The sequence below is a fragment of the Somniosus microcephalus genome, unplaced genomic scaffold (genome assembly GCF_052327205.1).
Source record: "Somniosus microcephalus isolate GS21.2 unplaced genomic scaffold, FLI_Smic_1.0 unresolved_chr7, whole genome shotgun sequence".
Classification (NCBI taxonomy): domain Eukaryota; kingdom Metazoa; phylum Chordata; class Chondrichthyes; order Squaliformes; family Somniosidae; genus Somniosus; species Somniosus microcephalus.
This window is the reverse complement of record NW_028225185.1, coordinates 28462191-28486536: the sequence shown is the minus strand read 5'-3', so window position 1 is coordinate 28486536 and position 24346 is coordinate 28462191. Positions and strand designations below refer to the sequence as shown.

Below are 24346 nucleotides of genomic sequence, written 5' to 3'. Positions count from 1 at the left end.
GAGCGCCGCCCCTGTCGGACAGGGGCGGCGCCCGCGGGAGCGCCGCCCCTCCGTCGGAGGGGGCGGCGCTCCCTCAGCACTGGCACTGAGGATTATTGGCCAAGATTATGGGTTCAAGTCCGTAGAGTGGGGCCCAATCCCACAGCCTTCTGACTCCGCTACCACTTGGCAAAAGAGGATAGGCTTTTGGAAGTTTTAAATGAAGCTGTGTTGCCCCCTGTCCTGTATCTAGGTTTGATACTGCCGAGAACGTTGTTATCGTGGCCTCTCACAAGCGCCCGCTGGGCGGCCGAGAGCTCCAGTTGCCCTCCATGTCGATGCTGACGTCCAAGACCTCCACGCAAAAATTCTTCCTCCGCATCCTGCAGGTCATCATCCAGCTGCGGGACGCCACCCGCAGGGCGCACAAGAAGGCCAAGCAGACGGGAAGGCTAGGTACGAGCGAAGGGCGGGAGGAGTGGCTGAAAATTCCCGGCCCTGCCCAGGGCGGGGGGGAGGTGGGAGTCGACCGGAGTTCCCACTCTGCTCCGCGCACGAGAGTGGCTAAAACCAACGAGGGAGTGTGATGGAAATATAAAGCACAGCCGCCAGGGCAGAGGGGGAGCAAATTCAGTTTAATGTTGACCTGTTTCAGCACCCGCTGCATTGAGTGTATGACACAGAAACCGCCTATTCGCCCCAGCCAGTCTAATCCAGCATTTATGCTCCACACGAGCCTTCATCTCCCCATATCCCCTTCTATTCTTTTCTCCCTTTTGTGCTGATGTAGCTTCCCCACCCCGGTCTTCGCCCTTATACAGGTGTCGAGACTTGCTGGATACGTGCCGTGGTCTCGCTCGTCCGTCCGTTCCCCCCCCCCCCCCCCCCCCCACGCGCGCCCCGCTTTATTTATCCGAAGTCGTGCCTGCTCGCGTGGGGCTGGCTGGTGCTCGCTGGACTAGACCACCCCCACCCACGCTGCTGCTTTTGCTGGAGACGGCGGTCTCTCTCAATTAAATGATGCGCTCTAGCCTATGGCAGTGCTGCCGCGCCGGCGGTGTGGCATGCTGATCGTTCAGGGGGACAGCAGTGTGCAAGTTGGACGCGGTGGGTGCGGCCAGTTCCAAAACGGCCAGTGCCTGTTTCTTAGCTCTTGAAATGATGGGCGGTTGGAATGAGTGAACGGGTTTGCGATGAATAATCTATTTTTCCTTCCTTCGATTTTAGGTAAACTATGGCAATTTCAAGGGGGTTGGATGGGCTGAAGTAGTAAGAGTTATACAGCAGATTGGGCTTGTGCCCACAGGATCCCTTCACGTTGTGAAATTCAAGTCTCCTCTCCCTGGCTGCAGGGAGGCCCTGGACTAAGGCCGTGTGTTTTCCCGCATTATGGGAGTGGGGGGGGGGGGGGGGAGGGGAGAAAACATTTGAGTGAGGGGTTCAACTCTTGGAGGCGTGTCAGCGGAGGGAAAGCAAGCCAGCCTGCGCTCTCGGCCTGGCATGGCGTGAGATGAGGGAGGCGGTCTGTCTCCTATGCTGGTGGCGATGCTGGATACAGCCAGCCCAGAGTTTAAATCCCTGCCTTCACTGAGTGCTCACTCCAACCTTTTCATGGGAGAGGCTCACCAATGGTCTGTGGGGGTGGGAAAGAAACACAGACTGGTTGAGGCCGGGCAGGAGAAAGCTCGCGGGGAAATTTAAGGCACTGGAGTGAGAGAATTTTAACATAGATAGGAGCAGGAGTCTGCCATTCAGCCCCTCGAGCCTGCTCCGCCATTTAATGAGATCATGGCTGATCATCCAAATTCAGTACCCTGTCCCTGCCTTCTCCCCATATCCCTTGATCCCTTTAGACTTAAGAAATATACCTAACTCCTCCTTGAATATATTTAATGATTTGGCCTCAACTGCCTTCTATGGTAGAGAATTCCACAGGTTCACCACTCTCTGGGTGAAGAAATTCCTCCTCATCTCTGTCCTAAATGGCTTACCCCTTATCCTTAGACTGTGACCCCTGGTTCTGGACTCCCCGCCATCGGGAACATCCTTCCTGCATCTAGTCTGTCTAGTCCTGTTAGAATTTTATAAGTTTCAATGAGATCCCCTCTCATTCTTCTAAACTCCAGCGAATATAAGCCCAATCGACCCAATCTCTCTCCATACGTCATTCCTGCCATCCCAGGTATCAGTCTGGTGAATCTTCGCTGCACTCCCTCCATGGCAAGAACGTCCTTCCTCCGATAAGGCGACCAAAACTGCACACAATAACTCGGTGGGAGTTTGACCCGAGAGGGAGAGGGTCGGGGACTTGTACGTTTCCCGAGCGGGTGGGTCGCCCAGTGCGCGTGCCCGGCTGTTGACGCCTGGGAAAGAAACGCAGGTTTCGCGGTGGACAGGAATCCCAGCTGGAGTGTCCTCTGCACAAAAGGGTCACAAACTTACTGGTGTATTTCCGCCTCGTGCCGTCAAAATGTAAGGCTGAATTGGATGTGTTGGTTTCGTTCCGGCCAAGCAGAGCTTTCCCACTCCAGGACAGGCGTAGGCGTGAGAATACCCAACGCCGTAGGGGGTGTGAGGATAAGTCGTTGAATTTGCGGGTGATTCTCCCGTGGAATTGCTCCCAGATAGAGGGGTTGGTCACACCGCTGTTTGTTGTAACGGGACGAGGCGAGTTCCAGCGCCACCTCTGGTGCTACTAAGAATAGCGGGGTGGGGAGGGGGTGGTTTTTTTGTTAGGCAGCAGCGCCGTAGTGCGGAGAAACTAAGACAACCGATCGATCTCTCTCTCCTCCTTGCGTTGCAGGGTCCTCGGCACTGGGCTCCGCGAGCAGCATCCAGGCGGCTGTGCGGCAGCTGGAGGCTGAGGCTGACGCCATCATACAAATGGTACGTGAGGGCCAACGTGCCAGAAGACAACAGCAATCAGCCATGGTTAGCATGATGCCTGTGCCGCTTGCAGGGCACTTGTGGTTTTTTATTTTCGTTCAATTTTTGTTCCATTTTAACTGTTGTGCATGTGTTTGTTTTTTTAAAGTTCCATAATTATAAGTTTTTTAATTTGTGTTTCGTTTTAGTTTCTCCCATTTACGATCACTAACCTTGTTTTGAATCTTTCCGGTTACTAACTCCCAGGGCGTGCTCTCCGAACATTTCGAATCTACGGTCTGCCTTGCTGGCCACAACTCTGTGTCTCTGTCTCTCTTTCCTTCCTCCCTCCCTCCCTCTCTCTTTTTCCTCTCTCTCTCCTCCTCTCTCTCTCTCTCTCTCTCTCTCTCTCTCTCTCTCTCTCTCTCTCTCTCTCTCTCTCTCTCTCTCCTTCCTCTCTCTCTCTCTCTCTCTCTCTCTCTCTCTCTCTCTCTCTCTCTCTCTCCTTCCTCTCTCTCTCTCTCTCCTTCCTCTCTCCTTCCTCCCTCTCTCTCTCTCTCTCTCTCTCTCTCTCTCTCTCTCTCTCTCTCTCTCTTCCTCTCTCCTTCCTCTCTCCTTCCTCTCTCTCTCTCTCTCCTTCCTCTCTCTCTCCCCTCCATCTGAGAGCGGGACTCTCCCTGTCCCTGTACCAGCTCTGTAATCTAGGATGAGCCCTGAGTACTTAAAAACATAAGAATTAGGAGCAAGAGTCGGCCAAACGGCCCATCGAGCCTGCTCCACCATTCAATAAGATCGTGGCTGATCTTCGACCTCAACTCCACTTTCCCGCGCACTCCCTAGATCCCTCTATTCCCCTAGAATCTGAAAATCTATTGATCTCCGCGTTTAATATACTCAACGACTGGGGTAGAGAATTCCAAAGATTCACCGCCCTCTGAGTGAAGAAATTCCTCCTCCATCTCTGTTTTAATGGATAGACACACCTGCCTTTTCTCAGTTTAAACCCCACCCCACCCCATGCAGCTGGTTTGTCTTTTTTCTAAATTTAAGCTCGATGAATTCAAGAATGCCCAACTGTGTGTTGCGACCTGGTGCCGACCCAGAGGGGTTGCAGGTTCGAACCCCGGATCGTGGCTGGGGGGTACTGCGATCGGCCTCGGTATCTCTGGGATCGGGGGCAGAAAAAGCCCAGCCAGCGTTCCTGCTCCTGATTGCCAAGAGGGGGCCAGCACTGGGCTCGGCTGTTGCACCTGACCTCCCCAAAGTCACAGGTCACACCGACGCTTCATGTCCAATTCGACACGGGCGGACTGAGAACCTCCCTGCAAATTTATTTTAAGCAGGTTTGCCATATCCGTGGTTTGAGATTTCGTGGTTATACACCGAAGCTGTACGACCACTTGCCCGCAGTCACCGGCCCGGTGTTCTCTGGGACATTGGGCGTCGTCCAGTCGGCTAGACCTTTCCACCCTTCACGGGCCTGCCCGAAACAACTGGCAGGATGAAGTTGGCCTACTTTCGGAGAGCTGATGACTCGGCTCGGTCACGCAGCCAAGCGGGACGGGTAGTCGAAAGGAGAGTCTCCTTGGCTTCGCCTTGAGTCAGTGGGCTGCTCTCGGCACAGGATGGGAAGGTCACCTGTATTAGGTGGTGAGCGGTGTGTAGAATTGGGGGATCCAAAGGGGGGCCTCGCCCTCCAAAAGCTCAGGGTAAAGTGCCCTGAGGCCCCTTAATACCAGGCACCGAGGGGGTGGGGTCCGGGACCGGCCTAAACTCTGCAGCTGATCCTGGAGCATTTTGCCGAATCGTGGTGATGTGGTGCGTAGCTCTCCCCGACAGTGGTCCTTGTAGACTAGCCTGGTCTGTACTCTGCTTCCCACCTTGTCGCGGTTAACACGTCCCAGTAACTGACCAAAGGTATTTCTCGCTCTCCCTTCCTCTTCCATTTTAAACTGACTGGTAAAGTGCTCCGATCTCTCCGCGCTCTGCACCCTTTTGCCAGCGCACTTGGCGGTAAATCGGCTTCAGATGCTCCCGGGGAGGGTGCACCGTGCTTGCTTTGGCTGCACTGAATCTCCGAGCAGGAAGCCTGTTCTGGGGCCTGTGTGTTGCTCGACTGCCTTGTCCTTCTATCTCTCGCTGTGCATAAGCCATTCCTCTGTTAACGAGCCCTCCTATTTTTTTTGGCGTATGGCTGTTTGTACCTGACTGGGTCGCGCGGCGTTGCAAGTCCAGCTAGCCTGCACGGTTTGCGAAGTTTCCCATGATTTGTCAGTCTGCCTTTACAGCTTCGTTCTAACATCCAGACTACTGTGAGCAGCTTTTCCTTTGGGGAATGGGGGGGTTGGAGGAACTCGGAATGTATAGATTAACGTGCAGATGATACGGGGATTCTAGTTTACACAACGGTTCGTGAGGAATCCCCCCCCCCCAGGTTAGTTTGTGTTTTAGCAGAAGGCAGGTAGTAGCAACTGGTAACTCGAGAGTACGTCAGGAAAGACGGGCTGGCACGTTGAACTTTTTACTCGTACAACCCTGGAGATCTTGGACAAGCACGAGAGCTTCCGCCTTTATTAAGGTACTCTTCCCCCCAGTTGATACCAGCTTCCGAGACCAAAGGAACATTGCGACTGAAAGCAGCAAGGTAGCAGTGATGTTAAACCGAGGCCCCCGTCTGCCCCCTTGGGTGGACGTAAAAGATCGCACGGCCACTATTGGAAGAAGAGCGGGGGGGAGTTCTCCCCGGTGTCCTGGGGCCAATATTTATCCCTCAACCAACATCACTAAAAGCAGATGATTTGGTCATTATCACTGTGCTGTGCGCAATTTGACTGCCCCGTTTCTTACATTACAACAGTGACCACACTTCAAAAGCACTTAATTGGCTGTGAAGCGCTTCGGGACGTCCTGAGGACGTGACGGTCACTATAGAAATGCAAGTCCATGCTTTGTTTAAGTGCGAGTTCTGGCTGCATTACTCTTTTTTTTTCTTTGCACTGAGAAATCGAGCTGAAGGCTTAGAGTGCCGGCCAGCACCGAGGTGGATAAGAGTGAGAGAGCAATAGGTCGGGAAGCAGAGGTCTGGCGGACGGCAAGTTTTGAGTTTTAATGGTCTGTAGCGGGGAGGGCGAGGATTCAACCGTCCCTTGTGGGGAGGGGAGGAGGTGAGCCTGTATTTTAACGCAGAGTTGGAAAGTTGTTTCGAGTCTGTTCAGAGGCGAGATAAGGATGGGCTGCCCCAAGGGTTTAGTTGTAACCTGCCAGGGGTAATGGTCACTCCCAGCTCAGTGTTAAAAGGCACTCTTAGTAAAGCTACGCGGTCTGACATGAGTCAGTCATTCATGAAAGAAAGACTTATGAAATAATACTGAGCGGCCTGCGGGTGGCGCTGTCCAGGGAGATTATAAATGCACGGGCCCAGCTTGCTCAGGACATTCTTAACGGGAACTAGTGAAGGACACAACGAGACCTCCATGTTGTAAAACAGTTGATTAAAGCTTTGTTTAACGCTTAGACCAAGTGCCTAGTAGTTTTCTTGCATCAATGCTCTCCCAGCACAGGTCATAAAACCTTCCCCTCCATGCTTTGGTGATTCCTTCTATTAGTTTTTGCTTTTTCTCTTTTTTTTCCTAAAAGTCCGAGTCGAACCCGGCCGAAGGAGCCTCCCGAAGAGACGAGTCCCCCATGGACGTGGATCAGCCATCGCCCGCTGCCCAGGAGTCGCTGTCGTTGGGTACGTGCGAGGAGACTGGTGGGTGACGCGCCGTGCCTCCGAGCGTTCCCACTGGGCCGAGGTGTCTGTAACTTCCCCCTCGGAGTTGGGGCTTTGCTTCCCGGCCATTGGGTTGGGTTGTTCCCCAGGAGCCCCCTTGTACCAGTTGTTTGTAGAAGTAAAGATGTCACAAGATCTGTTGTACAATCTTGTGGGGTTGAGATCGACGTTCCATTGCAGGGAGGTGGGGGGGGAAAAGAGAGAGAGGAGCTCACAAAAATTGTGCATTATTGCTTCACCTGACAGCCAAGAGAGAGCCCACTTGGCCCATCGTGCCTGTGCCAGCTCTTTGAAAGAGCTCCAATTAATCCCATTCCCTGCTGCGCTGCAGATTTTTCCCCATTCCAGAGTACGATCAGTAAACCAATTTCATTTTCTGCTGCCGAAAATATTCTAAGTGCATTTGCTTTTTTAAAAAAAAGGAGAGATTGAATGCAACTGAATTCCTTCACAATTTTTTACAAAAATAATAATTTTCTCTGGTACGAATTCATTCTTCCCCCTAATCTTTCAAGCCAACATCAAATCTTAGTCTATCTGCCCCGATGTAAGGGGATCAGAAAAGACTGGTGAGTCATAGAAACATCGAAGATAGGAGCAGGAGTCGGCCATTCGGCCCCTCGAGCCTGCTCCGCCATTCAATGAGATCATGGCTGATCATCCAAATTCAGTACCCTGTCCCTGCCTTCTCCCCATATCCCTTGATCCCTTGAGCCTTAAGAAATATATCTAACTCCTTGAATATATTTAATGAATTGGCCTCAACTGCCTTGTGTGGTAGAGAATTCCACAGGTTCACCACTCTCTGGGTGAAGAAATTCCTCCTCATCTCTGTCCTAAATGGCTTACCCCTTATCCTTAGACTGTGACCCCTGGTTCTGGACTCCCCCGCCATCGGGAACATCCTGCATCTAGTCTGTCTAGTCCTGTTAGAATTTTATACGTTTCAATGAGATCCCCTCTCATTCTTCTAAACTCCAGCGAGTATAAGCCCAATCGACCCAATCTCTCCTCATACGTCATTCCTGCCATCCCAGGTATCAGCCTGGTGCATCTTCGCTGCACTCCCTCCATGGCAAGAACATCCTTCCTCAGATAAGGCGACCAAAACCTCACACAATACTCAAGATGTGGTCTCACCAAGGCCCTGTACAACTGCAGCAAGACATCCTTGTTCCTGTACTCGAATCCTCTCGCTACGAAGGCCAACATACCATTTGCCGCCTTAACCGCCTGCTGCACCTGCATGCTTACCTTCAGTGACTGGTGCACAAGGACACCCAGGTCTCGTTGCACTTCCCCTTCTCCCAATCTATTGCCGTTCAGATAATAATCTGCCTTCCTGTTTTAGCCACCAAAGTGGATAACCTCGCATTTATCCACATTATATTGCATCTGCCCAATCGCCCAACCTATCCAAATCACACTGGAGTTTCTCGGCATCCTCCTCACAGCACACACGCCCACCCAGCTTTGTGTCGTCTGCAAACTTGGAGATATTACATCTAGTTCCCTCGTCCAGATTATTAATATATATTGTGAATAGCTGGGGTCCTAGCACCGATCCCTGCGGTACCCCACTAGTCACTGCCTGCTACTTGGAAAAAGACCCGTTTATTCCAACTCTTTGCTTCCTGTCTGCCAACCAGTTCTCTATCCAAGTCAATACCTTGCCTCCAATCCCATGTGCCTTAACTTCACACGCTAATCTCTTATGCGGGACCTTATCGAAAGCCTTCTGAAAGTCAGGAATAGAGAGAGCGAAGGAAAAAATCAGAGGGAGAGGGAGAAGGGGGGAAAAAAAGACGAGAGAGGGGAAGAGGAAATAAAAAGAAACCACCCCTTTGTCCAGCAGTGTTGGTTTGGACCGTGCTAGCAACCGTGAGTGGCTCTTCGCTGCTCTCCAGTGTGACGATCCCTTTGTCTTCTGTGACTCGAAAGGCTCTCTCCCTTGTTTTGTTTTCCTGCGAGCAGGTTCTGAAGGAAGCCAGGCGAGCGAGAAGGAAGAGGAGAAGCTGCCGGAGTTGCCGCTGCTGAGCGAGCAGCTGAGCCTGGACGAGCTGTGGGACATGCTGGGCGAGTGCCTGAAGGAGCTGGAGGAGTCGCACGACCAGCACGCAGTCCTGGGTGAGTTGGAGGTTCGGGACTGGATCGGAACGGTGACCGGGAGGGGTTACGGTTGGGGCAACAAAAAACAGTTTGAAATCCGTGGTTTGAAGCGATTGACCGGAGGATCAAGTAATTTATGCAGAAAGTTCAGTTCTGCGTGTCTCTGTGCAGCTTTCTCTTGTACTGACTGACTCTCTCTCTCTACGCGTAGTGTTGCAGCCTGCGGTCGAGGCCTTTTTCCTCGTCCACGCGACGGAGAGGGAGAGCAAGCCGCCCGTGCGAGACACGCGGGAGAGCCAGCTGGCCCACATCAAGGACGAGGTGCCGCCTCTCTCGCCTGCCCCCGTCACGCCCGCCACGCCTTCCTCCCTGGACCCGTTCTTCTCCCGCGAGCCTTCGTCCATGCACATATCCTCCAATCTGCCTCCAGACACACAGAAGTTCCTGCGCTTTGCAGGTAGGTGAACGGGCGGGGTGGCCAATGTCTTGCTAACGTGACTTTTTTAAAACAAAATCATTTGAAACCGTGCTTCAGAATTCTGATAAACCCCTTGAGGAATGTCTTCAAGATGCTGCACTAGACTTATTTTGCTGTACCTGCCCTGGGAGTGTTTGATGGGGACAGTGTAGAGGGAGCTTTACTCTGTATCTAACCCGTGCTGTACCTGCCCTGGGAGTGTTTGATGGGACAGTGTAGAGAGAGCTTTACTCTGTATCTAACCCGTGCTGTACCTGCCCTGGGAGTGTTTGATGGGACAGTGTAGAGGGAGCTTTACTCTGTATCTAACCCGTGCTGTACCTGCCCTGGGTGTGTTTGATGGGACAGTGTCGAGGGAGCTTTACTCTGTATCTAACCCCGTGCTGTACCTGCCCTGGGAGTGTTTGATGGGACAGTGTAGAGGGAGCTTTACTCTGTATCTAACCCCGTGCTGTACCTGCCCTGGGAGTGTTTGATGGGACAGTGTAGAGGGAGCTTTACTCTGTATCTAACCCCGTGCTGTACCTGCCCTGGGAGTGTTTGATGGGACAGTGTAGAGGGAGCTTTACTCTGTATCTAACCCGTGCTGTACCTGCCCTGGGTGTGTTTGATGGGACAGTGTAGAGGGAGCTTTACTCTGTATCTAACCCCGTGCTGTACCTGCCTGGGAGTGTTTGATGGGGTCTGTGTAGAGGGAGCTTTACTCTGTATCTAACCCCGTGCTGTACCTGCCCTGGGAGTGTTTGATGGGACAATGTAGAGGGAGCTTTACTCTGTATCTAACCCCGTGCTGTACCTGCCCTGGGAGTGTTTGATGGGACAATGTAGAGGGAGCTTTACTCTGTATCTAACCCCGTGCTGTACCTGCCCTGGGAGTGTTTGATGGGACAGTGTAGAGGGAGCTTTACTCTGTATCTAACCCGTGCTGTACCTGCCCTGGGTGTGTTTGATGGGACAGTGTAGAGGGAGCTTTACTCTGTATCTAACCCCGTGCTGTACCTGCCTGGGAGTGTTTGATGGGGTCTGTGTAGAGGGAGCTTTACTCTGTATCTAACCCCGTGCTGTACCTGCCCTGGGAGTGTTTGATGGGACAATGTAGAGGGAGCTTTACTCTGTATCTAACCCCGTGCTGTACCTGCCCTGGGAGTGTTTGATGGGACAGTGTAGAGGGAGCTTTACTCTGTATCTAACCCGTGCTGTACCTGCCCTGGGAGTGTTTGATGGGACTGTGTAGAGGGAGCTTTACTCTCTATCTAACCCGTGCTGTACCTGATGCAAGAAGTAGAAAAGGGTTTAATTTGTCACCTGATGGCACAAGACCGCTCCGATCGTCTGTTTTCCCCCCCCCCCCTGCTCCTATGAATAATTGTGTTTAAAAGTCACGGATTCAAGCTGGAAATGTAGCTGCAAACTGGTTCAACTATTTGAGCTTCACTTGCTCCTGTTTTTCAGAAACCCATCGAACTGTGCTGAACCAGATTCTGCGGCAGTCCACCACACACCTGGCAGACGGCCCCTTCGCGGTCCTCGTGGACTACATTCGGATTCTCGACTTCGACGTCAAGCGCAAGTAGGTCGACGTGAAAGCAGAGCCTGGATTGCCAACATCAGCAGTTGCACTTTATCCTGCGCCTGTTGTAAACTCAATTCGGGGGCCAAGTCTGCGGGAGAACGCTCGATAGGTCACTGGGTTTCCGTTCTGTCAGTCTCTTGATGATCAAGGCCCCTGGCAGAGGTTTTTCTGTGCATTTTTTCCCCCTTTCCTCCCTCCCCGAAAACCTATGCGACGGTCCACTGTCCCCGTCAAGAGCGAGTGCAGGTAACTTGCTCAGAGACCTTGTTGCAATGGTGCTCTAAACCTTTTTTTTTATTAATTCCCTGAATGTGGGCAAGGCTGCCATTTATTGCCCCATCTCTAGTTGCCCTTGAGGTGCTGGTCATACAACGACATAGAAACATAGAAGATAGGAGCAGGAGTCGGCCATTCGGCCCCTCGAGCCTGCTCCGCCATTCAATGCGATCATGGCTGATCATCCAAATTCAGTACCCGGTCCCTGCCTTCTCCCCATATCCCTTGATCCCTTTAGCCTTAAGAAATATATCCAACTCCTTCTTGAATAAATTTAATAAATTGGCCTCAACTGCCTTCTGTGGTAGAGAATTCCACAGGTTCACCACTCTCTGGGTGAAGAAATTCCTCCTCATCTCAGTCCTAAATGGCTTACCCCTTATCCTTAGACTGTGACCCCTGGTTCTGGACTCCCCCTGCCATCGGGAACATCCTTCCTGCATCTAGTCTGTCCAGTCCTGTTAGAATTTTATACGTTTCAATGAAATCCCCTCTCATTCTTCTAAACTCCAGCGAGTATAAGCCCAATCGACCCAATCTCGCCTCATACGTCATTCCTGCCATCCCAGGTATCAGTCTGGTGAATCTTCGCTGCACTCCCTCCATGGCAAGAACATCCTTCCTCAGATAAGACGACCAAAACTGCACACAATACTCAAGGTGTGGTCTCACCAAGGCCCTGTACAACTGCAGCAAGACATCCTTGCTCCTGTACTCGAATCCTCTCGCTACGAAGGCCAACATACCATTTGCCGCCTTAACCGCCTGCTGCACCTGCATGCTTACCTTCAGCGACTGGTGCACAAGGACACCCAGGTCTCGTTGCACTTCCCCTTCTCCCAATCTATTGCCGTTCAGATAATAATCTTGTCTTCCTGTTTTTGCCACCGAAGTGAATAACCTCGCATTTATCCACTTTGGACAGATGCAGTATAATCACCCAACCTGTCCAAATCATATTGGAGTTTCTCTGCATCCTCCTCACAGCACACATGCCCACCCAGCTTTGTGTCATCTGCAAACTTGGAGATAACACAACCCTAGTTTGTGTAATCACACCTCGTAATTTAATCCCTTGGAGTCCGGGTATCATTCTGGTAAACCTGCGCTGCACTCCCGCTAAGGCCAATATGTCCTTCCCAAGGTGTGGGTGCCCAGAACTGTGCTCAGTGTATTTACAGCAATTCAGAGTCGTACCTGATGGCGAGTGCTACAGAAAGGTTCACCTCCACTTCCATTCCCGAGAATCCCAATTCCCAGTAGGGTAGTTCCGCCCCGGAGCCTTCTCCTCCCAAGTTGCTGACCCGCCTGCCCTGCTTCTTTTGGCCAGGTACTTCCGTCAGGAGCTGGAGCGTTTGGACGAAGGAATCCGTAAGGAGGACCTGGCGGTGCACGTGAGGAGAGACCACGTCTTCGAGGACTCGTACCGGGAGCTGCACAGGAAGTCCCCCGAGGAGATGAAGAACCGGCTGTAAGGGCGCAACCTCTTAAACCTCCCCGCTTTAAACCTCCTTCCCGGCAGAGACGGTTCTGTGACTGCTCCGTGCAGGGCTCACGCGAGTCGGATAAATTGGGGATTTGGTCATTCGGTGACACTTGGGCTTTTAAAAGCTTGTGGAGCGGGAGTGCCCACCTTTGTATCCCCTGGGGCCGCGTATAAAGTTCAGCAGAGTGGCTGTTGACACCGGTGTACTGTTGGAGGCGTCCAGTGTCCGGCCCTGTTCTGTCTCCGGTTACTGGTGCCCGGCCCTGTTCTGTCTCCGGTTACTGGTGCGGATGGATCTCGGCCTCCTGACTTGGGCTTTATCCGCCCGCCAATTTGGCCAACAGCGCCGAGAACAAACCTTCAGGCCCGTGAAATTCAGCCGGGGCAAACCAGTAAACACACAGTGCAGACGGAGCTGAGCTTCCCGAGAGGGGGTGGGGAAAGACGGAGGGCAGGAGTCGCGCCGTTTTTGTCCGTGAGTTCAAGTGGGAGACGGTGCAATCTGTGGGACGTGTCCATTTACTCGGGTGCTGCAGGAGGGACAGTGAGGCTCTGTGGCTTCAACGATCGAGAGGATTGGGCCTCCCAACCAGAGTGAGGTTAAAGTGTCGAGAGAGAGAGAGGTGGTTCACCTTTCTCAGCTGAGATGATGTCTCTTTCTTTCTTTCTCCTGATACCTGCCCCCCCCCCCTCACTGTGTGTCTCTCCCTCCCTCTGCGGTGCCTCTCTTCTCTCCTTCCCTTGTACGTGTCTCTCTTCTCTCCCTCCCTTGTGCGTCTCTCTTCTATCGCTCCCTCCCTTGTGCCTCGCTCCCTCCCTCCCCCTCTCTCTCGCTCCCTCCCTCCCTTGTGCGCCTCTCTCTCTCCCTCCCTTGTGCGTCTCTCTTCTCTCGCTCCCTCCCTCCCCCTCTCTCGCTCCCTCCCTCCCTTGTGCGCCTCTCTCTGTCCCTCCCTCCCTTGTGCGCCTCTCTGTCCCTTCCCTCCCTCCCTTGTGCGCCTCTCTGTCCCTTCCCTCCCTCCCTTGTGCGTCTCTCCCTCCTTCCCTCCCTCCCTTGTGTGTCTTTCTCTTCTCTCCCTCCCTTGTGCGTCTCTCCCTTCTCTCCCTCCCTTGCGCGGCGCTCTCTTCTCTCCCTCCCTTGCGTGGCGCTCCCTTCTCTCCCTCCCTTGTGCGCCTCTCTCTGTCCCTCCCTCCCTTGTGCGCCTCTCTCTGTCCCTTCCCTCCCTCCCTTGTGCGTCTCTCCCTCCTTCCCTCCCTCCCTTGTGTGTCTTTCTCTTCTCTCCCTCCCTTGTGCGTCTCTCCCTTCTCTCCCTCCCTTGCGCGGCGCTCTCTTCTCTCCCTCCCTTGCGTGGCTCTCCCTTCTCTCCCTCCCTTGTGCGTCTCTCGCTGTCTCCCGCCTGCAGTAGATTTGTTCTGGAGGCATTGTGGAACCATTTCTCTAGTCCTGCCGTCTAATTCACTGGCTCAGCTTCTGCCTAGCACTTAATGGTTGATGGCACCCACTGAGGATGTTAAATGGGGGTAGAGCAGGGATGTGGGTATAGGCACACCCACCCTCTTTTCCATCGACCAGGGGTGCACGATAAAGGAGCTCAGGCACAGTAGGTATCTGGGGGACTGTGTACTGCACCACCTTGATATTGAACCGGACCCTGTCCCGGTGCCCACACTGACCGCCTCCTGCTGTATTGGTGCAGTGGGGCGAGTCGGACAGTGCAATCCACACACCCCTCGCCTTGACCTCTAACCGCAGCTGTCTTGCTTTCAAGGTACATCGTGTTCGAAGGGGAGGAGGGACAGGATGCGGGCGGCCTGCTCCGCGAGTGGTACATGATTATCTCCAGGGAAATGTTCAATCCCATGTACGCGCTGTTCAGGACGTCGCCGGGCGACCGAGTCACGTACACCATCAACCCGTCGTCTCACTGCAACCCCAACCACCTCAGCTACTTCAAGTTCGTGGGCCGCATCGTGGCAAAGGCGGTGTACGACAATCGCTTGCTCGAGTGCTACTTCACCCGCTCCTTCTACAAGCACATCCTGGGCAAATCAGTCAGGTACGGCTGGATAGATTGACTCGTGTTTCTCCAGCGCCTTTCCCCCACCTCGGGACGTCCCAAAGCGCTTCACAGCCAATGAAGGACTTTTTTGAAGTGTGGTCACTGTTGTAATGTAGGAAACGCGGCAGCCAATTTGCGCACAGCAAGCTCCCACAAACAGCCATGTGGTAATGACCAGGTCGTCTGTATTATTGATGTTGGTTGAGGGATAAATATTGGTGCCGTGACACCGGGGAGGACTCCCCCTGCGCCTCTTCCAATAGTGGCCGTGGGATCTTTTACGTCCACCTGAGAGGGCAGACGGGGCCTCGGTTTAATGTCTCATCCCGAAAGACCGCCCCTCCGACAGTGCGGCGCTCCCTCGGTACCGCCCCTCCAACAGTGTGGCGCTCCCTCGGTACCGCCCTGGGAGTTTCGACCTGGATTATGTGCTCAAGTCTCTGGAATGGGGCTCGAACCCACAACCTGCTGACTGAGGCGAGAGCGCTACCCTCTGAGCTACGGTTGAATATTCTGCAGGGGTTTGGGCTGATTGGTGTTTGGGCTGCGGTGCTTGTATACGTCTCGTTGGGTTTACAGCGGTGAAGGAGCAACGAGTAGCAGCGGGAATGGACAATGCTTCCGACACAGCTGCTGAGCAGGCACCAGGAGATGGCAGGGCAGGGCGGGGGAAGCAGAGGAGCATGGGGAGTGCAGGCCCGAGCAGCTCCTAGCAGAGGTCTGGGACCAGCTTGTTGGCTGCACGAGGAAGCTCACCCAAGAGGCTTTCTGTTCAATTCACCACCTCGCTCCTCTCTCCAGGCAAACTGATTTGCCTGATGTTGAGGAGGACAGTTGGATTGCGGGGAACCTTGGCGGTTTCGCGAGCCTTGTTGGTCGTTGCACTGGGCTCGCTGGCTGAGTGGGTCGTCTCGGGTGAGGGGCAGAATCAATGCGTGTGTGTGTCTGCAGCCTGTTGGTGCGAAGGGAGGGGATCGCTACCTGGCGGGTGGATTCTGCAGCTGGGATCTGATTTTTAAAAAGTGAAACTTGTTTTTTCTTCACAGGTATACAGACATGGAAAGTGAAGATTATCATTTTTACCAAGGGCTGGTGTACCTGCTGGAAAATGACGTGTCCACACTGGGCTACGAGCTCACCTTCAGTACAGAGGTATGGCTGGCCTTAAACCACCAACTCAGGCCTGGGTCACCCCTCACAAACAGAACGCGACGGTGCAGAAATCAGGCCCTTCAGCCCATCCAACCTGTGCCGACGTTTATCACCACTCCCACCCAGTCTAATCCCACTCTCCTCCCTGTACCCTTTAATATCCCACCCATTCTAATCCCACTCACTCACTCACTCTCTGCACCCTTTAATATCCCACCCAGTCTAATATAGAAACATAGACGATAGGAGCAGGAGTAGGCCATTCGGCCCCTCGAGCCTGCTCTGCCATTCAATGAGATCATGGCTGATCATCCAAATTCAGTACCCTGTCCCTGCTTTCTCCCCATACCCCTTGATCCCTTTAGCCTTGAGAAATATATCCAACTCCTTCTTGAATATATTTAATGAATTGGCCTCCACTGCCTTGTGTGGTAGAGAATTCCACAGGTTCACCACTCTGGGTGAAGAAATTCCTCCTCATTTCTGTCCTAAATGGCTTACCCCTTATCCTTAGACTGTGACCCCTGGTTCTGGACTCCCCGGCCATCGGGAACCTCCTTCCTGCATCTAGTCTGTCCAGGCCTGACAGAATTTTATAGGTTTCGATGAGATCCCCTCTCAATCTTCTAAACTCCAGCGAGTACAAGCCCAATCGACACAATCTCTCCTCGTACGTCATTCCTGCCATCCCAGGTATCAGTCTGGTGAATCTTTGCTGCACTCCCTCCATGGCAAGAACATCCTTCCTCAGATAAGGCGACCAAAACTGCACACAATACTCAAGGTGTGGTCTCACCAAGGCCCTGTACAACTGCAGCAAGACATCCTTGTTCCTGTACTCGAACCCTCTTGCTACGAAGGCCAACATACCATTTGTCTTCTTAACCGCCTGCTGCACCTGCATGCTTACCTTCAGCGACTGGTGCACAAGCACACCCAGGTCTCTTTGCACTTCCCCTTCTCCCAATCTATTGCCATTCAAATAATCTGCCTTCCTGTTTTTGCCACCAAAGTGGATAACCTCAGATTTATCCACATTATAGTGCATTTGCCATGTTTCTGCCCAATCACCCAACCTGTCCAAATTGTACTGGAGTTTCACGACATCCTCCTCACAGCATACCCTCCCACCCAGCTTTGTGTCGTCTGCAAATTTGGAGATATTACATCCAATTCCCTCGTCCAGATCATTAATATATATTGTGAACAGCTGGGGTCCTAGGACCGATCCTTGCGGTACCCCACTAGTCACTGCCTGCCACTCGGAAAACGACCCGTTTATTCCAACTCTTTGCTTTCTATCCGCCAGCCAGTTCTCTATCCAAGTCAATACCTTGCCCCCAATCCCATGTGCCTTAATTTTGCACGCTAATCTCTTATGCGGGACCTTATCGAAAGCCTTCTGAAAGTCAGGAATAGACTCTAGCATTTTCCCCACTACCGATGTCAGGCTTACCGGTCTATAATTCCCCGCTTTCTCTCTACCACCTTTTTTGAATAGTGGGGTAACATTAGCTACCCTCCAATCCATGGGTACTGTTCCAGAGTCTATCGAGTTCTGGAAAATGACCAGCAATGCATCTACTATCTCCAGGGCCACTTCCTTAAGTACCCTAGGATGTAGATTATCAGGCCCTGAGGATTTATCGGCCTTCAATCCTGTCAACTTCCCCAACACCATTTTCCTACAAATACTGATTTCTTTCAGTTCCTCCCTCTCATTAGTCCCTATGTTCCCCGACATCTCTGGGAGGTTATTTGTGTCTTCCTTTGTGAAGACAGAACCAAAATATGTATTTAATTGGTCGGCCATTTCTTTGTTCCCCATTATAAATTTCCCTGATTGACTGCAAGGGACCTACGCTTGACTTCACCAATCCTTTTCTCTTCACCTATCTATAAAAGCTTTTACAGTCAGTTTTTATGTTCCCTGCAAGCTTACTCTCATACTCTATTTTCCCTTTCTTAATTAATCCCTTTGTCCTCCTTTGCTGAATCCTAAACTGCTCCCAATCCTCAGGTTTACTGTTTTTTCTGGCCAATTTATATGTCCTCTCTTTGGATCTTATGTTATCCCTAATTTCCCTTGTTAGCCACGGTTGAGTCACCTTTTTGATTTATTTTTATGCCAAACTGGGATAAACAAATTCTGCAGTTCATCCATGTGATCTTTGAATGTTTGCCATTGCCTATCCACCGTCAACCCTTTGAGTGACATTACCCAATCAGTCCTACCCAACTCGCGCCTCATACTATCGTAGTTTCCTTTTATTTAAATTCCGGACCCTAGTCTTTGAGTCAACTACTTCACTCTCCATCTTAATGAAGAATTCGATCATATTATGATCGCTCCGCCCCAAGGGGCCTCGCACAACAAGATTGCTAATTAATCCTTTCTCATTGCATAATACCCAGTCTAAGATGGCCTGATCCCTAGTTGGTTCCTCGACATATTGGTCCAGGAAATCATTCCATATACACTCCAGGAATTCCTCCTCCACAGTATTGTTACTAATTTGGTTAGCCCAATCTATGTAGATTAAAGTCACCCATGATGACTGCTGTGCCCTTATTGCACGCTTCTCTAATTTCCCTTTTTAATGCCATCCCCAACCTCTGCATTACTGTTTGGGGGTCTATATACCACTCCCACTAACGTTTTCTGCCCCTTGGTATTTCTCAGTTCTACCCATACAGATTCCACATCATCAGAGCTAATATCCTTCCTTATAATTGTGTTAATCCCCTCTTTAACCAGCAATGCTACCCCACCTAATGCTAATCCCACTCTCCCCTCATTCCCCGTACCCTTTAATATCCCACCCAGTCTAATCCCACTCTTCCCCCTCACTCCCCGCACCCTTTAATATCCCACCCGGTGTATGGTTGAAAAGGCGGGGAAATGGAGTAGAGGTAGGGATTGTACATGATCTAATTCAATAGCGGAACAGGCTCGTGGGGCTGCTCGGGGTTGAGGCAGTGTGTGGAGGGGAAGGGCTGGGGCCAGGGTGATGGCCCGAAAGCCACTTCGCCTGTTTCTAAAGGCTTCGTCTTCGGGTCGACCGTTTCGGCCCTTATTCTCGCTTCTTTGATCGTGGCTTTCGGAGAAAGGGAGGCAGGAATGCTCCAAGGCAACTTCCAACAGAATGGCCTTTCATTGCAGGTGCAAGAGTTCGGGGTGTGCGAGGTGCGGGAGCTGAAGCCAAACGGAACGCACATCGTTGTCACGGAAGAAAACACAAAGGAATACGTCCACCTGGTTTGTCAAATGAAGATGACCGGTGAGTGACTGAAGGGGATTGTGCTCGTGACTGGGGAGGGAAGGACAGAGGGAGGGGGCAGGACTGTTCAATCAATACTGTGTGTCTGGGGGGACAATATGTTCTTAAAAAGATTACCCATTTATCTTGTGCTTTGGGGCAGGTGCAATCCGGAAACAGCTGGCCGCCTTCCTGGAGGGGTATTACGAGATCATCCCAAAAAGGCTGATCTCGATTTTTACAGAGCAGGAGTTGGAGCTGCTCATTTCTGGTTTACCGACCATTGACATCGATGACTTGAAAGCAAACACTGAATACCACAAGTACCAGGTTAACTCCATACAGGTGAGGTACCGAGGAGCAATCGTCACCTCGGCATTACCGTGTTCAGTCTTCGGACAGTGGCTGTCCTCCATTTTCAGTGAGGTGAAATGACCAAACTGACCAATTTATTAAAAAGAACACCAGCTGTACCGATTCTGTTCTTCCACATGTGGGTTATGCCTGGAGAGAACATAGTTAGCTGTGTAACACTGGGGTGCAGTACTGGTGGGTACAGGTCTGTCACTGTGTAACACTGGGGTACAGTACTGGTGGGTACAGATCTCACTGTATAACACTGGGGTACAGTACTGGTGGGTACAGGTCTGTCACTGTATAACACTGGGGTACAGTACTGGTGGGTACAGGTCTGTCGCTGTGTAACACTGGGGTACAGTACTGGTGGGTACAGATCTCACTGTATAACACTGGGGTACAGTACTGGTGGGTACAGGTCTGTCACTGTATAACACTGGGGTACAGTACTGGTGGGTACAGGTCTATCGCTAACACTGGGGTACAGTACTGGTGGGTACAGGTCTATCACAGGTTTATCAGGAATGAGGGGTTATGGTTCTAACGAAACACTCAAAACTGGGCTTTTTCTGGCAGAGCAGAGCAGGATAAGGGGAAGAGCTAATGGAGGTTTTAAAAATCCTGAATAGTTTGGAGAGGGTAAATAATGAAAGATTGTTCCCACAGGTTAGTGAATCGGTAACGAGACTGAGAATTCTCACTGGGAGAATGAAGGGAGGCGAGAAGAAATGTCTTCAAACAGAAGGTTGTTAGATTAGGGAATACTTCACGGGGCTATTGCGCCAGAGACTGTAACATCATGTAAAAGGGCGGGGGGAGTTGGACGAGGTTCTGTGCAGGAAGAATATAAAAAGGATACGAGGGAAGGGCAGGGAGGTGGGATTAGAGCAGACCGATCCGGTTGAAGAGCAGGTGTTTTTGGGGCGTCTCGCCGTTCAGTGATCTGAGCTGAGCTGCTCAAACGGGGCGATGTGAAGTGTAAGCTGCAATGTCCATCAGGGGCGTGAATTGTCACTGGGCCGATGGCAGTGCTGTCTACAGGCCTCACCCTCTTGGTGCCTCGGGAGAGGAGAACTGGGCCAACTCTGCCATTGTACCGTCCCATTTAATAAATGTTTCACGGCCGTGCATTTCACCCACAGATCCAGTGGTTCTGGCGGGCACTGCGCTCCTTCGACCAGGCTGATCGTGCCAAGTTCTTGCAGTTTGTTACCGGTACCTCCAAGGTCCCTCTGCAGGGCTTCGCAGCCCTGGAAGGAATGAACGGCATCCAGAAGTTCCAGATTCACCGGGACGATCGTTCGACCGACAGGTTGCCCTCGGCTCATACTTGGTGAGGATTGGCCGCGGGGGAATGACATCCATCTGCTGAGTCGCTGGGAGTGTCGCACAGCGGGCGCCGGCGGGCTATCCAACTGCGCAGCGCGATTCTGTGCTCGCCTTGTGTGCCAGTGCATGTGGACACCTTTCCTAGCATGGGCGACTGGGCAGAGTGCAAAGGAGATAGAGTTCAGCTTACTTCTTCCCCCTCCTGTAACCTGGGGTGCTGCAGCCGGTTATCGTAAGAACTGAATTGGAACTGTTCAATTTATTAGCGCTGACTAGGAATGATTAGAGTTAGTACGTATTATAAGAGCAGTATTTTAGTTCAGCTATTTCATAGTCATAACGGCACAGAAGGAGGCCATTTCACTCACTTTCCTCTGCCTTTATAGTGGCTCAGGGGGTCTCGCACTCTCCTCCTGAGTCAGAAGGTTGTGGATTCAAGTCCCACTCCAGAGACTTGAGCATAAAAATCGAGGCTGACACTCCCAGTGCAGTACTGAGGGAGCGCCGCACTGTCGGAGGGGCGGTACTGAGGGAGCGCCGCACTGTCGGAGGGGCGGTACTGAGGGAGCACCGCACTGTCGGAGGGGCGGTACTGAGGGAGCGCCGCACTGTCGGAGGGGCGGTACTGAGGGAGCGCCGCACTGTCGGAGGGGCGGTACTGAGGGAGCGCCGCACTGTCGGAGGGGCGGTACTGAGGGAGCGCCGCACTGTCGGAGGGGCGGTACTGAGGGAGCGCCGCACTGTCGGAGGGGCGGTACTGAGGGAGCGCCGCACTGTCGGAGGGGCGGTACTGAGGGAGCGCCGCACTGTCGGAGGGGCGGTACTGAGGGAGCGCCGCACTGTCGGAGGGGCGGTACTGAGGGAGCGCCGCACTGTCGGAGGGGCGGTACTGAGGGAGCGCCGCACTGTCGGAGGGGCGGTACTGAGGGAGCGCCGCACTGTCGGAGGGGCGGTACTGAGGGAGCGCCGCTGTTTCCTTGCCCGTGTTTAACCTGATGCCATGAGATTTCATGGGGTCCGGAGTCGATGTTTCTCCTCCCGTCTTAAAATTATTTCTTTGAAACCTCCTCAGCTTTAACCAACTGGACCTCCCAGCCTACGAGAGCTACGAGAAACTGCGCCACATGTTGCTGCTCGCGATACAGGAGTGTTCGGAAGGATTTGGCCTTGCCTGAAGCTGTACAAAGGAAAGAAGGAAGAAAATTTAAAAGAATAAAAAAGAGGCAGTACGCAAGGGGAGGAATTTTTTTTTAAACGAGACTGTAAAATGTGCATAACTTGCTCTCCTCGGACTGTCCTAGTAGACTCGCTTTAAAAAAAAAACACAACACACGTTACAGAAAGGCACGGCACGTGCGGAGTGGATTTCTGGAGTGAGCACTTCACACGGAAAAAAAGAAATATTGACTTTGGAAACTTTTTTTTTCCATTTTCCCCAATCTCCGCCTCCTGTTAGGTTGCATTATTTTGTGTGTGAGTGTGCGTGGGTGTGTGTGTGTGTGCGTGCGTGCGTGTGCTTGGGTTGTCTTGACTTGCACATTGAGGGGGTAAGAAAATTCTAACAAGAATTCGCTCCAGTGTTGCTAACTCGGTAACAGAGACCACTCTTGTTTCGACATCACTTTTCACTCTGCTAATACTTTTTTTTTTGGTTCTTTTCGTTTTATCTCTGCTGCATCCATGCAAATACTGAAGATGTAAATAAATATTACAAGAGGTTTGATCCACGGGTGGCCCGATTCAGCAGTGGAGACGTGACCCGCCGGCGAGAGGTCCCAGGATTATTATTTTTTTTGGTGAATCATGGCGAGATGTTGGCTTTTAACTGGATCCCGCCCCCCTACCCCCCATTTAAATCGGGACGACCACACGCAGACACGAAAACGAAAAATTAAACCTTGTGACGCGGGGATGGGGGGTGGGTGTGGGAGGGGGCGGGGAAATGGGGGAGAGAGCGAGAAAGAATGAGGTGAGCAAAAGGGTGAAGAGATAAAGCTTCGAGGGGGGGAGAGAAAAAAGCTTCAAGTTGTAAAATATGTGCAAACTAAAAAGTCAGTAGCCAAGTTCATGCTTTTTTTCATATTTATTCGTTTAGATTTTTTGGAAAATTCTGGAATAAATAAAAAGCTGGTTTGATTCACTTAATTCTACATTTGAATGTTTAAAAAGGAGAGAGAGAAAAAAGCGAGGAACTTCTCGTTCTGATGTCCGAATTTCAAAATGCGACCTCTGTCCTTTTTTTTGCCTGTCTTGATTATACAGTGGAACAGCTTCAGGAGTGTGTGGGAGAGCGGGAGGGGGTTCTGTTATGCCCATTAGTACTTTGGACAAAGGAAAAAAAAAATATACAAAGAAGATTCATTAAAGGTTTAGTTTGAAAAACATTTTTAGTCTGTCGTTCTGTGCTGTGGGATGTTGAGGTTGTGGTAATACGGGAGGGACGTAAGGTGTCCTTTTTCCCCCCCCCCCCCCCCCCCCCCTCATCGAGTTGGATTGTTCAACTTCCACCTATCCGCAGTGGGGGCCCCGCAGAAAGTGAGATCATCAAAATGGCGGCTGGGCCCCCCCCTGGTCAAAATGGATGCCACGGCCAGGAAGTGATGCCGTGACAAATGGACGCTCCCACGTGTCGCCTTTGTCAAAATGGACACCGCAGCCAGGAAGTGACATCAAAAACGGCCACGTTAAATTTTTTTTTTTGTTTGTACGTCTGACTGATCGTCTGTCGATTTTGCCCAGTTTACTGTGGACAGTCTCTGTCTTGTCACCATTGAAGTCCGCCTTTCCTAAGTCTAGGATCTTCGTGATGTAAACAGAAAACACTCAGCAGGTCAGGCAGCATCTGTGGAGAGAGAGCAACTGGGTTTAACGTCGATGAGCTTTCGTCAGAACTGGAAAAAGTTAAGAGACGTCAACGGGTTTTCAGCAAATACGGGGGCGGGGAAAGGGGAGGGAGGGGAGGAAAGAACAAAAGGGATGCTGGTGCGCGGCCAAAGGGGGTGTTAACAGGAAAAGTAAAGAAATAAAAGATGGGTCGCGAAGAGGTATACGCATTTCATTGAGAAATAAAAACTCCGCGGGAAAGGTGACCCGTCCGTGGCTAACGAAAGAAGTTAAGGATAGTATTAGAAGAAGCTTATAATGTTGTGAAAAATAGTAGTAAGCTTGAGGAGTGGGAGAGCTTTAGAAACCAGCAAAGGATGGCCAAAACTTGATGAGGGAGAAAATAGAATAAACTAGCAAGAAATATGAAAACATTGTAAGTGTGTCTGTAAAAAGGAAGAGTAGCAAAAGTAAACGTTGGCCCCTTAGAGGCTGTGACAGGCGAAATTATAATGGGGAATGAGGAACTGGCAGAGACGTTCAACAAATACCTTGTATCTGTCTTCACAGAAGACACAAAGCATACCAAAAATAATGGGGAATCAATCGGATAATGAGAGCGAGGAACTTAGAAGTACTTTTTCCTCTTCTAACATTAATTACTGGAGGAATTAATGGGACTAAAAGCTGACAAATCTCTGGGATCTGATGGCCTACATCCTAGGGTTCTGAAAGAGGTGGCTGCAGAGATCGTAGATGCATTGGTTGTCATCTTCCAAAATTCCCTAGATTCTCCAACGGTCCCAGCGGATTGGAAGGTGGCAAATGTA

The 24346-nt window shown here is 51.6% G+C and overlaps 1 protein-coding gene across 1 annotated transcript in view; it reads left to right on the top strand.

The window, feature by feature from the left end:
• Positions 1-23077, top strand: part of huwe1 (HECT, UBA and WWE domain containing E3 ubiquitin protein ligase 1) — a 286926-nt gene extending 263849 nt beyond the window's left edge. Inside the window, 13 exon segments of the mRNA XM_085978299.1 lie at positions 206-435; positions 2783-2865; positions 6481-6577; positions 8591-8743; positions 8937-9182; positions 10656-10773; positions 12383-12523; positions 14305-14592; positions 15642-15747; positions 18911-19028; positions 19171-19352; positions 20507-20697; positions 21766-23077. Of these exon segments, the coding sequence (XP_085834425.1) occupies positions 206-435; positions 2783-2865; positions 6481-6577; positions 8591-8743; positions 8937-9182; positions 10656-10773; positions 12383-12523; positions 14305-14592; positions 15642-15747; positions 18911-19028; positions 19171-19352; positions 20507-20697; positions 21766-21868 (2056 nt within the window). The 3' untranslated portion in view covers positions 21869-23077.
• Positions 23078-24346: the final 1269 nt, after the last annotated feature.